The sequence below is a fragment of the Lepidochelys kempii genome, chromosome 2, assembly GCF_965140265.1.
Source record: "Lepidochelys kempii isolate rLepKem1 chromosome 2, rLepKem1.hap2, whole genome shotgun sequence".
Classification (NCBI taxonomy): Eukaryota; Metazoa; Chordata; order Testudines; family Cheloniidae; genus Lepidochelys; species Lepidochelys kempii.
The window spans coordinates 25,267,049-25,280,964 of NC_133257.1; the positions used below are offsets into that span (position 1 = coordinate 25,267,049).

General features: G+C 39.8%; 1 protein-coding gene across 1 annotated transcript in view; it reads left to right on the plus strand.

Moving 5' to 3' along the window:
• The first annotated feature begins 7,261 nt into the window (after window positions 1–7,261).
• ENPP2 (ectonucleotide pyrophosphatase/phosphodiesterase 2) overlaps window positions 7,262–13,916 on the plus strand; it is a 107,255-nt gene continuing 100,600 nt past the window's right edge. Inside the window, exon 1 of the mRNA XM_073330256.1 lies at window positions 7,262–7,417. Coding sequence (XP_073186357.1) covers window positions 7,397–7,417 — 21 coding nt within the window. The 5' untranslated portion in view covers window positions 7,262–7,396. The remainder of the gene's footprint in view (window positions 7,418–13,916) is intronic.

The following is a 13,916-nucleotide window of genomic DNA, read 5'->3' on the forward strand; positions in this document are numbered from 1 at the left end:
TTTCAACAGGTTTTGGATCAGGCCCTATTTAAAAAATGGTATAAATTCATATTTTTGAAAGCTGTCTCAGAAGTATTCCCTTCTGTTTAGGAAATCCAGAACACTGTGATAATCAGGAGTTGTCGTGTCCCTCCCCTCTCCCCCCCCCGTATTAAGTTGTTTTGTGCATTTTTAGGTAGGATGGTTCCCTGTAGTACATTCCCAAGTGCTTGCTCCAGTCTATTTTTAAATGATTTACAATCTGTGGCTTCCACCATTTCCTTTGGGAGACTGTTCCACAGTCCCTTAGTTTGGAAATTTTCCCTTTACTCAGTTTCCCGCCTTATACCACCAAAAATGATTTCTAGGTTTTTACATCCCTCAGATACTTGTCAGTGGTTATCATTAAGGTAAGTCACACACACACATTATATATATATATATATATATAATAAAATCTTCCCATATCTATATCTAACTTATATCTTCCATCTTAAATCAATCCCTTCCGCCCTTTAATTATCATTGCTGTTCTCTGAATTACCTTTACTTTGTTGATATTTTCCAGGGACTGAGGTGTCCAGTCCACAGCACAGAAAGTAGCTCTCCAGAGCCTTTTTTGGAGAGAAACTATCTACTCTCTGCTCGCTGAAGTGAAATTTCTGTAAAGTAACCCCAATTTCTCTGGCTATAGTAGTAGTGACCCCTAGTCATTGAACACTGTAGAAATCTACAGGGGAGATTTTGAAGGGTTGTGGGGTCAAACCAAGGAGATTAGATTACAAAGAGGGAGGCGGACTGGGGAGACCAGTGGTCTGCTAGGAAAACTGGGAGGAGTTGCTTGTTGAGGATTAGAAGGTAAGGGACCTATTGTAGAAAGAGGAGAGGCCAGGGAGATAGAAAGGCTCCATAACCAAATTTATTCAACCCTGTACAAAAGTGTCATGTTTGATTTGGTGAAAAATTTATAGTTTGAGGTGGTTTTTACACTCACCAAACTGGTTTACCAATTCCTTAAATTACATATGCAGCTTCCAACATTGACAACAAACATTTTGCCAGAAAACTGTGAAAACTTTCCTTAACCACTGGATTCTCTGCACTTAATAAGTGCAGCCCTGAAGTTTGTGACTTTCCCTTTTTGGCCCAGTTCTGTATAACAAACCTCTTGAATGTTGTGTTTACTAAGTCGCCTGGTTGCAATCCTGAGTTTATATAGGATACTATCTCATTTAAAAAACTTGTACAGATTGCACAAGAGCTGGAATTCTAAAGCTGTGTGTGGTGCCGAGTCAGCCCGGGTCTGCTCTAGATTATAGAAAGGTTGTTTGGGGTAGGACTATGGGCTAGGGAGGAAGGGAGTGTAGGATCAGCAGTGCAGAAATATTTGCCTTGGAAAGAAACAAAAAACAATAAAAGGAGGCAACATTTTGCCTGTGAGTCCTCCTCAGAGAGAATAATGAGATTAGTTGGTGTGTGTGTGTGGCGGGGGCGGGGGGGATTAGATAAAAGGGGTAAGGATGTTAGCTATAGAATCAACAGGAGCCTAGGATCCTATCAGATGCCAGTACTATTCCACTCTCCCATGTTGCCCTGACCTGCAGCTCCCTTTCTGACCTTACCCCTGACCTGGAACATCCAGTATAATACTTAGAGTGATAAGAGGTAAACCAGTCTTCAAGCTACCCTCAGCAAATTCATAGACTTTACAAATGACAGAGACTTTTAAGATCAGCAACTTTCCCTCCCCCCACAGTACAGAATTGTTCATCTACAAATCTGTACGGTCCTTAGACCTCCCTAGTTCCCCTCCCCAGCTCCTCTTATCATATAGACCATCTCTCCATTCAAGACCCACTGTGTTAGCTGCACTCAATGGGCTGGACCCTAAATTGGTATAGCTCACTGGAACTGCACCACTTTACACCAACTGAATGTCTGGCCCACTGGGGACACTGTGACAGAGTGGGTGAACAGAGCCAAGGGTGAAATTTCAGAAGTTGGGATCAGTGAATTTTTGGTAGAGGATCTTAAGCTGTGGAACTCCTTGCCACAGGATTCAGAGTAGCAGCCGTGTTAGTCTGTATTCACGAAAAGAAAAGGAGTACTTGTGGCACCTTAGAGACTAACCAATTTATTTGAGCATTTTGATATTTGTTTATTTGATGCTCAAATAAATTGGTTAGTCTCTATGGTGCCACAAGTACTCCTTTTCTTCTTGCCACAGGAGATCAGAATCTGATCATTTTTCAGAGCAAAGATCTATATTTTTACAAGCCATTTCTTAACAAGAGATAAAGAATAACTCAATCTCTCTCCCTATGGAAAAAGTAAATTAAAAAAAATGTTTCAGACCAAAGAAAATATTTATGGATAAATGGTAAACTATTGAAAATTAAGGAACTAACAGATCCCTAGCAACAACATAGTAAATTAAAGACATAAAACACCTGTGGAAAACATGCCAAAGCAAACAGTGTACATCATCATCCATTCAGATTACAGGATGGATGTGACTCAAGCCGTGCCTATAAAGGCACCAGATCAGAATAATTTTTTTACTACTAACTCAGACCTTGGAATTATGCTTGTATAATATTACCTATTGCTGTACAGTTCCGGCCACAAAAATCTAAGAATCCGTTTCTTCATGCATAAACCTGTTCACAGGAGGTGAAACTGACGCCAGGCATTGAAGCTATGGAAAGCTCCTAATGAAGCAGAACCAAGCCACGTTCCACTGCTCAGGGGGTGAGTGGCTGGGGTTAAGCAATACATTAAATAAACCCTAAAGATATTTTTCAACCATAATTCATTTCCAAAAATGAACTGTGGAACAGATTAATACTATGGAGGGGGTGTGTGTTTGCTTTACAAGTCACAATCTTTTATTCATGAATATCTGCAGTGCAGATTCTGCAAAGTACTAATTTTTTTTCATTTTTTCCATGACACACTTGACAGCTGGAATAGTGTTTTTGATGCATTTTGTTTACCACATTACAGATATAAAACAAACACAGAAATAAAAGGATTAAAAGGGGCCAGATAAACAACGTTAACCATTTCTGAATTTCTAGCATATTGGGACATATGTAAACAAGATTTCAAAAATAGAAGCTTCATGTTAGGTCCTGAAATCCATATTTAGGCATCTAACAAGTGACCTGATTTAAGTACTCAAAACCTCCCTCTGACATTGCAAGATCAAGAGGTTAAGGGCCTGTTTTTCAGAGGCTCTGGGGACCAGCAGCTGTCATTGACCAGTTGGAACTGTAGTACTTTGCTCAGCATCTCTGAAAATTTAGCCCTCAGGTGCAGATCCTCAAAATTATGTAGGTACCTAACAACCATCGATTTCAATACATACGTTTGAGGATCTGGGCCTCAGGCTCTATCCTGCCAGGTGCCCTCAAAATTCAATACCTCACAGGATCACATCTTTTAGATACTGAATCCTGCAATGAGATTGCGTTATGAGTAGTTGTGATTAGGATTCCAATAACATCCATGCCCTGCTACCTATGAAGTCATGGTCCCTGTCCTGAAGGGTCCACAACCTACTTCAGTGGGACTCCCCAGAGGTGGAGCCGTTTGCAGGGTAAAGACTATAATTTGTAGTCTTTGGATCTAACATTACTTTCTGGAACCTCTACTTTGTTTTTGATTGTCTCTCTAACACATCTGTTTAACATATCACCAGCCTAATGATGTTCACACATGAAATAATTTCAGTAATCTGTTATATAGCAAGACTTTTCTCCCAGCACCCCAAAAAACTAGCTCTGCAGCTAATTGCATAAAAAGAAAGCATCCTTTCTAGGCAGAGAATAAATGAATGAATAACCCCCTGCCTGTGCTTTAATCTAAGGCAGGGGTTCTCAACCTGTTTCTTTCTGAGCGCCCCGCCCCGTCCCCCTCATGCAATAAAAACTTCACGGCCCACCAGTGCCACAACAACTGCTTTTCTGCCTACAAAAGCCAGAGCGGCATTAGGGGATAGCAAGCAGGGTAGTTGCCCCATCCCACAGGGGCTCCGCAAAGCTACATTGCTCAGGCTTCAGCTTCAGCCCCAGGTGGCGGGGCTCAGGGCCCTGGGCGTCAGCCCCAGGTGGTGGTGCTTTGGCTTTCTGCCCTGGGCCCCAGTGAGTCTAATTCTGGCCCTGCTTGGCGGACCCACTGAAACCTACTTGCGGACCCCTATGGGCCCCCGGACCCCTGGTTGAGAATCACTGCTCTAAGGTACCTTAATGGAAACAGAGTTATTTTTTCCATTTCAAATGTTAAAAACCATAATTTGATAGGTAACACATTCATTTTAAACCATAAATTGTCCAATTCAAAAGTGTCTCAGGAAGTTAAAGCATTCTCATAAAATCTCTTTCAACTGTGTTTATTGCAAGCCTACTTAACACTATCCTACCTGGGATCTAGTCCTGTTCCCACTGAAGTACTTTGAGATTGCCTCAATTGGAGCAGAATCAGGCTTTTGCTTTATAAAATATGTTGCATTAGCTTATATAAAATGAGAATGGGTTGAAACTAAGATTTATATTAATTGAATATTGCTCAAAGAAGCAGAAATAAACAATTATGAGATCAAGATGCTAGGTCATTAAAATATGTACAAAAATCCACTAAGCTATTTACACGTCAGGCTAGCACAAATATTGACATAAGGAAACGTTTAAAAAGCTAATTATCTCCAGTGTGAAAGGTAACTTTGTTGGGGAGGGATATGGCGACTGTCTACAAATGCTGGAGATATATAAATACCCAGGATATAGAGAAACAATTTAGGTTGATATATGAAGATATAGTTCTGGATTGAGCAAAGCATTTGGGCATGTGCTTAAGTTCAAGCACACAATCAAGTCCCATTAACATGGCGTTAAATGCTGTGCTGATAAGAGCCATAGTTATGAGGCATGTAATGAAATTAAGAGCTTGAAACTTTAGGCTGAATAGCAGGATCAAGCAAAAAATGTTCTGACAGTGAGCTGTTTTATGCTGTGCAATGGTCCCCGAGGGAAGTGGCAGAGGCTTACTGCCTAGGACTTTTAAAACTAAATTGGAAAAAACATTAGAACATGTAGTTCAAGAGAGGTTTCAGAGTAACAGCCATGTTAGTCTGTATTCGCAAAAAGAAAAGGAGTACTTGTGGCACCTTAGAGACTAACAAATTTATTTGAGCATACGCTTTCGTGAGCTACAGCTCACTTCATCGGATGTTCAAGAGAACAATCCTCCATGTGATGGGGCGATGGTCAGGCTGATTCAATAGGTTTTTTTAGTTGCTCAGTTCTCATAGATCTTCATTCAGTCTTTTAAACTCAAGATTGACTGTTTTTCCAAACGATATGCCCTAGTTCAACCACAGATGCTGAACCTGGAACAGCAGTTAATTCAGAGAAGTCCTAAGGTTTGTGTTACGTGCAGGTCAGCTTGGATGATCACAATGGTCTCTTCTGGCCTTTATGAAACTATGCTATTTACAGGTTTCAGAGGAACAGCCGTGTTAGTCTGTATTCGCAAAAAGAAAAGGAGTACTTGTGGCACCTTAGAGACTAACCAATTTATTTGAGCATGAGCTTTGCCATCCTCCCTTAAAGTCTGGACTGCAGTAGGAAATACTGGGGTTGTCTTTTATCCCCATATTCACAGCATGTATAGTTACTGTTACATATTTTAATGGAAAGTATTTTGATTCTAATTTAGATGGGAGGGAAACTCATAGGTGTTGGTTTCAGTCCTTCTTTCTTCTAGTAGTGGGAGGAAAAGAATAATTAGGCTTTCCTTTGACTTCAATAGGCTGTGGCTCAAGCTTAACGGGGACACTGTCACGGTAAGTGTACATTATTTGTAATACAACAAAGTTCTTGGCTAATAAGTATATTATTAAAGAAATATTTAAAAGTCTAATTTACTTTGCAGTACTGGTCCTGGGTGTTTATTTTTTGCATTTCTTTCCATTTGAAAATGGGAATAGTTGCAGATAAGCCATCATCCCCTGAGTAGTGTTCCTGGCTCTGAAATTAACTTGTTGGCTGGCCTCTATGTACCTCATTTTCCTCAATCTGTTAAACAGGATTAAAATTGTTTGTCCACCTTTGTGAAGCACTTTGAGTTGTCTGGCTGAAAAGCACTTATGTACTGTAATTGCAAAGTGTTCTAATTAATTTGTTTCTCCTCTGTTTCACTTGATGGCTCCCATGAATTCTTACCATGCTGAAATATTTAGGTTGTAGACACTGCAGAATAATTTTCAAATACAAAAATATTTTAATTGGATTTATATATCTATATTATGCCCATAAAAACTATGTTAAAAGAACATTATTGAAGTTGCAAAGTCAAGCCCTCAGAAGTTTGGAAATGCCAGAATTAAGATTGCCCATGCACCTTTAATTTGACTCCCTCATTGAGCATATGCATTATAACACAATCTTTAATTATATGCTCACAAACCATTTTCCCACAGATATTCCATAAATAGGAAAAATGTGGATATCAAAATATCAATATCTTCTCAAAGTTGAAAGATTGTGCATTTTTATTGACAATGCTTATTGTCCATTTCCTGATTTGTCCATTTCCTGATTAATCTTCATATTATGAAATCTAGTTAAATGAATGCCTGCATACAATGAATCTGTTTAAAAATGCATTTGCAGTGCAGGAATTAATATAAAATTCTGTACAATAAAGTCATTAAAAAAAACCCCAAGGGCCATAATTTTTAAATCTGGATGCTTACAGTTGGGCACCTAAATCTATGTTTATGCACCTGAGTAAGGGTGGCAAATTTGCTGTTCCTATTGACATGAATAGGAACTGAGAGTGTTCAGAGTTTCTGAAAATCAGGGCACCTTTATTTAGGTACCTAAATATGGATTTAGGTGCCTGACTTTAAGCACCCAAGTTTGGAGAATTTAGCCAAGGATCTTGAAAGTGACTTAAAATAATTAGACCCATTAATTAATTCTGTGAAATGTTTAAAAAGAACTTTGCATCACATTGCTGTCTCTACACAGAGTGATCTCTCTTGAATGTGTATGTGGTTAAAAGGCCTTACTCATGGGCATCAGAGTGATTCATTTAAAAGCAGATCTTTAGGGTGATGACACTTTCCATAGAGTCATTTGAGGCAAAGGTCACGTGTGCATGTAAAATCAATCCTGGAAGCAGCTCCTTTGTTCCAAAGGCATCTTCCAATTGAGCCATTGTCCTCCAAGGACAGCTGGCACCCTGACTTCATCTGCATTGGATCAATCTCAAAAGCAAACGATACAGTGGACAAACAAAACAAGCCAGGATCACTGCACCTCTCACAATTCACTCTTCACTCTCACTCTGACTCCAAGGGAAGAGCTATTGCAGTGACTGTAAGAAAAGTGATCCAAACTCCTATTAACTCATGGATAAGAAATACAAATTGGTACGGTAGGATACTTTTTTCTTTCTTTCCAAGTATTGTTACAGCGTCTTAAAAATAGTGTTGTATTATTAAACTAAATTTACAGGTAAAGTGAGACTAAATAGAAGTATTACACAGGTTTTTTAAATTTAACACAGCAGGGATTTTGACCTGACAAGTTTCAGGTGTTTTAAATACCACACTTAGACATTGTAATGAAATGCCTGAGATGGAAACTTAGGTAGGAAGTATTATTTAATGCAGAAAGAGTAATTAGCTTATACTAATCCTATTACACATAGCAGTGGCAGTTCTATCCTTTTTAATATAAATTCCCTTTTCATATCTTTGTAAAAAGAAAAGTACTTGTGGCACCTTAGCGACTAACCAATTTATTTGATCAAATAAATTGGTTAGTCTCTAAGGTGCCACAAGTACTCCTTTTCTTTTTGCGAATACAGACTAACACGCTGCTACTCTGAAACCTGTCATATCTTTGTAGTTTATAGCATTGTTAAAGTTGGCATCCAGTCCAAGCACTATTAAAGTGGCTTGTGTTTTAAATGAACTTTTTCCCTATAATGTCAATATTATGGAAATAAACCAATTATGAGTTAAACACACACAGATTTTGGCTTTTGATTTAACCAACATTAGACAGCTGTTGAGTATTGAATTTGTATAAATAATGGACCTCCTTAAACCAATCTGCCTAAATGATGTTTCCATGAAAGACACCTCTACCTAAGCTGTTCCTGGGGAAATGTGTGAATTTCCTTCCCCAGAGTGATAAAACCTCAAGCAGCTGTTAAATTTTTTTGCCCATCACTCTTCTACAAATGGGAAATGTTGATTACTCTAGATGATAAGGCAAGATCAAAACAGCTCCTCCTTTGTAGTTCCCCATAGAACTGTTTTGAGGGTGGCATTTTTGAGGAAGGTAATTTTGCAAAATAAAACATAGGGTCCCTCTGGATTGCAAAACAAATCTTTTCCTTCTGATATCTGATTACTAATCATTTATACAAACACCCTTTCAGTTACTAATCAAAGTGTATTTAAACTGAATGATGGCCATTGCCATTAAATCAGTGATAGACAAAAACTGAGCTGAGCTCTGTGGGGTGAAGCATTTCATTAATGTCTCTGCTTAAAAAACAGTTACAGTTAAATACATATATATCTTTCTGTTGCAAAGAAAGTACTGGCTTCCTTTGTTCAAAAAATTGTGTTAACAGAATGCTGTCAAGGTTATTTTGTAACTTTCACAAATATCTCTCTTCCCTCACTGTTTAAGGTATAATAATCTTGTGCAAATTTAGGATTGCAATATTTTCCTTACACATTGACTGGATAGTGTGTGTGAGTGGAGTGAGGAGGAACAGAGTTTGGGGAGAGAGAATAGCATGTGGGGGAGACGACTGGGTGTATGGAAGGAAAGAGCAGCAGATAGTGACAAAAGGTCAGAGCACTGTCCCTAACATAATAGCATGACTGAGCTCACAGTTAGTGGCACTGACCTACATGTAGAAAGCCACAGAAATTCCTATATTGAGATTAGAAGCATCTTACATCAGACAGCAATTTCATCTAACTGAGCGGGGCCAGAGTTATATTGGATGCTAAGAAAACAATGACCCAAAAATACTGCTCTGATGTACTAATATTTAGTACATTTCAGAGGACGCAGCTTTTGTAACACAATGGTTACAGTATGAGAGTGTAAAGTCATACCGTGACCAGGTTTCCAAACATTCATAATGGATGCCAGCTAAGTTTGAATGACTGCAAATATATAAAACTATAGTAGTGTCATTCTTGAATGCTGTACCTGTTAGTAAGAGCACTCATATAACATATTTTGTCCAAGAATGTCAGATTTGATTCTCCAGTACTAATTTAATTAAGACTGTGGAGGTAGAGGTACTATTTTTCACAGAGGGATAGAATGAGGCACAATGATATTGGGATTTGCCCAAGATCACATAATCAGTAGGTGGCAGGTTTCGAAAAGAATCCAGACCTGATGCCCAGTCTCTGCTTTAATCATTAGATATAATATACCAAATTAATGATTCACTGAAGTAAATGGAATGACACACATTTTTACATCTGCCTGGACTCACTCTAGGATACTTCTGTCTCCAATATATTTGTATCTTTTGATTCTGCCAGATCCTGGCTATCCCAGATCTTCCTACTACTGAATGCATCAAACACCTTCTAGGTAGAACGTTCTCTTAGGGCTTATCTACACTATCACATCGGATCAATCTAAGATAGGCAACTTCAGCTATGTGAATAGCATAGCTGAAGTCGACGTACTTAGATCTACTTACCACGGTGTCTCCACTGCGGTAAGTCAACAGCTGACACTCTCCCATCGACTCTGCTTGCTCTTCTTGTTCTGGTGGACTACCGGAGTCAATGGGAGAGTGCTCAGTGGTTGATTTATCGCGTCTAGTATAGACGCGATAAATCGACCCCTGCTGGATCGATCACTGCCCTCCGATCTGGTGGGTAGAGTAGACAAGCTCTTAGTCTCATTGCAGACTTTGCTATCACTCTCCTCATGTAAACCTTCACTTTGTTCCAAAGAGCAGAAATCTTGAAGTCATCCTTGAACTTAACCTTATTTTTTCCTCCCATATCATCATCTGTGTAAGTCTGCATATCATTTCTGGAACACTGCCAGAGTTGTTCTTGACCCTTTTTCTGCTGAAATCCTTACTTGTGCTGCAGTCATATCCCATCCCCACTATTACAATTTCCTGTTTCACACTATTCAGGGACCTGATTACTTTCTACCTCAGTCTTTGAATGACAAATTCATCTGAGGTCTTGTCTGCTCGTTTCTGCTAGAAGTTAAAGATCCCATGGCATTTTTCAAAACCTAATGTCCTGGCTATTATATCTGTCTTAATATGTAGGCTTTAGTATCCAAGGCCAAATTTAGGCCTCTGGTTGCACATAGACACCTGCTGCAAAGGCCCGACTCCACAAAATTTGTAGAACAGAGGCATAAACCATGAAACGCATTCCAGGATGGGGCCCGAGTCAAGCATCACCGGCTACATATTTAAAGACATACTAACCTGATCTCCCAGCATCTCATACAGATTACTCCTTTGCATTGCAGGACTAACCTACAAAGGGGCAGAGTATGTGGCTGTGCTTGTCTGAACATAGGCCCACATTCTCACTACTCTTGCAGGGTTCTGTGTCCATGCTACCCAGTAAAAATGTTTAGGATGTGAATTTGGCTCCAAGTCAGGATGTGAGATATTGCTGAACATGCAAAGCCAGATTCTCAAAGAACAGGTTGCTTTCAGAGAATCTGTTCTGGATTTTATAGTGAGCCCCGTATAGTGCTTGGGCAGGATCTGAGGAGTTTCACAGTGCTTAATTTGTAATGAAAGAGGTGCCAGGGCTCAAGCAATTTTTTTGCTGATGCAGCAAGCCCAGAGGTGCTGGCCTATGAACTGCCAAGCCTAGAGGTGCTTGGGCTCAGCCCTGGCAAGCCCTGGCACAAGTTACGCACTGGAGTTTAGCCAGTGCTTTCTAAATAGCATAGCAGGACAGACAGAATCAATAAAACTCTCAGTGGATATACCATGCATTGTGCTTCAGTGCCTTGATTTAAGGAGCGCCCTGTAATCTATTTAGAATTACACCAAACCGTCATATTTCACTTGTAAGGTTCTTGAAGTAGGGATCAGGTTTGATACCGTGCTAATCACATTGATAGGACTCAACAAATAACGGTAAAGAAAGAGGAAAAAATTGAAGTAGAAATTACTATAATCAAAATCTTTAATCATCCATCAATATATTGCTTTGGAGAAAAGCTTTTCAATTTTATTAATACCCACTCCCAGTGTAGTCAAACATAGCTGAACAATACTTTGCATGGCCACATTTGCGCCGATTTTGTTACCACCATCATCATGACAGTGAATTCCTACCAACACACTTGCTGCTCTCTCTACAATCCTGGTTATGAAAATGCAAAAGCGACATAGTCTCGGGAATATCAGAATAATTCCGTTTTCAAATGTTCTATATGCTGTTGAATGCCCCTTAATTTGGAAAGTTGTATGAGCAGGGGTGTTAGCTAGTTCCTGAATTGGGTAGCTATTTGTAGCTGTGCCAGAGACACACATGACACCACTACTAGTTTAAAAAAGAGGAAAAAAGACAAGTGGAATGAGGGGATAATTTTATCTCCCCTCACACGCGCTATTTGTGTCCCTAATAGTCAGTGGCAGGCTGACTCCTAAAAATGCCAGTGATCCTGTTACAGCTGTGTGCACCACATTGATAGTGTAGGAATTCACCTTTTCCTCAAAGGTGGCTAATGCTATAAACGAGAGTATAGGAATAGCCAGCCAGCCAAACTGGGAATGTCAAAGAGATCACAGTACAGTTTCTTGTAATAATATTTGGTTACCTCATTGTTGTGAGAAGAACCAAGCACAGCACAAGGTATATCCACACACTTGATAATTATTTTAATAAGAACAGTGCAGTACAGGGGTGACACAGGTGTGCTGATAAGAGACTGAATTTTATTCCCTGGTTCCAGTCACCAGACATGGTGATTACAAAAAGTTACTGCCCTGACACATGGAAAGGGGTTAGTGTTCACTCACTCCAGTAGCTACTGTTACAAACAAGTCATTGCACACATTTTCATCAGCATTTGAAGACTAGTCTAGTAACCTTCCTTGGATTATTTGTATTCCTCCAAGATGGAAATCAATGGCCAAAAATAAAACTGGGGGAAATTATCAATCTTTACAATTTTCGCCAAATAGATTTGCCATTTTTTCAACCAGTTCTTGCCCATTTATAGCAAACCCTGTGGAGTGCTCTAGGAGAAATATAGTGTTATGCGGGGGTGGATGAAACTCCATTGACGCTAGTGGGTGTAACAGCCACACTTCATTCAGGATAAATGCAAGAAGCAGTTAAGCTCCTTTTAGAGTAATATAGCTGAAAACAATAGTAGCCACCACCCAAAATACAGGACACATGCAAGGCTGGTCAGAAACTGAGCTATGTGACCAGAGTGCTGAATGCAAACACACAGAAAACATTTTTATGGTTCTGTGAATGTATGTGAGAGAAGCAGCCAGAAACACCACAAAAACAGACAAAGAATGCAGCAAAAAGCCAAGGACAGCTAAAGAAACATTTGTAGCATAACACTGAGAGAAAGTTAAAACAGAGAACTTTTGGGGTAGAATGCTGAAAAAAGAGGCTTGGAATATCCAACAAAAAAACTGCTTTCTGTTGTTTTATTTCTACTGTGTTCAGGTAAGCAGGACTTTGTACAGTTTTTGTAAATAAGCAGGATTGCATCAAAGAAATAGCTGACTCCATTATCAATATCTCCTCCTAATGGAAACAACCAGCAGGACCTCAAATATTGGCTAGCTGTTTGGGTCTAAAGGACAACACTGATTTCAGGAGTGGGATCCAGTTTCCAAGGAGAAACACTGAGAGTTTGTAGCAATTTGCAGCAAGAACATAAGAATGGCCTACTGGGTCAGACCAATGGTCCATCTACTCAGTATCCTGTCTTCCGGCAGTGGACAATGCCAGGTGCCCCAGAGGGAATGAACAGAACAGGTAACCATCAAGTGATCCATCCCCTGTCGCCCATTCCCAGCTTCTGCCAAATAGAGGCTAGGGACACCATCCCTGCCTATCCTGGCTAATAGCCATTGATGGACCCATCCTCCATGAATTTATCTAGTTCTTTTTTGAACCCTGTTGTAGTCTTGGCCTTCACAACATCCCCTAGCCAAGAGTTCCACAGGTTGACTGTGTGTTGTGTGAAGAAATACTCCCTTTTGGAGTGATCCATGTTCATTTGCTGAATATTTCTGACAAGCATCAAATAGTAAAGAAGGGAACCATAGCAGCAAAATGTGAACTGGCAGATCTAGTAAATGCTGGAATAGAAGAAAACTAAAAGCAGGAAAGGAGAGCAGGTGAGCTCCCAAGAGTCTTGACTGGACTTGTTCCAGTGCAGTGCTGTACAATCAAATGACGAGCAACAGATCGGGCTAAGAGACTTTCTGATTAGGAATCAGAGTTGTTCTACCAGTCCAACAAAGATATAGGTTGTACTGCCCTGGTCCAGCACAAGATTAATACCTGGGTAAACTGACCCATTAAACAGCCACCTCACTGTTTATCAGTAGCAAAGAGGGAAGAAGCTTTATAGGCCACTGAGGAAATGCATAAGGAAGGCATAATAGAGCCTTCAGCCAGCACTCCAGTCTTACCCATAGTTCTGGTTAAGAAAAAAGATGGCAGCACAAGATTCTGTGTGGACTATAGAAAAGTAAATGAAGTCACATTAAAGGATTCATATCCATTACCATGAATAGATGATACGATGGATGTTGTAGCTGGTTCAATCTGGTTTTCCACATTGGGTCTTAAAAGTAGGTATTGGCAAGTGGAAGTGGATCCAAAGGATGGGGAAAAGACTGCTTTCCCAGCAGGA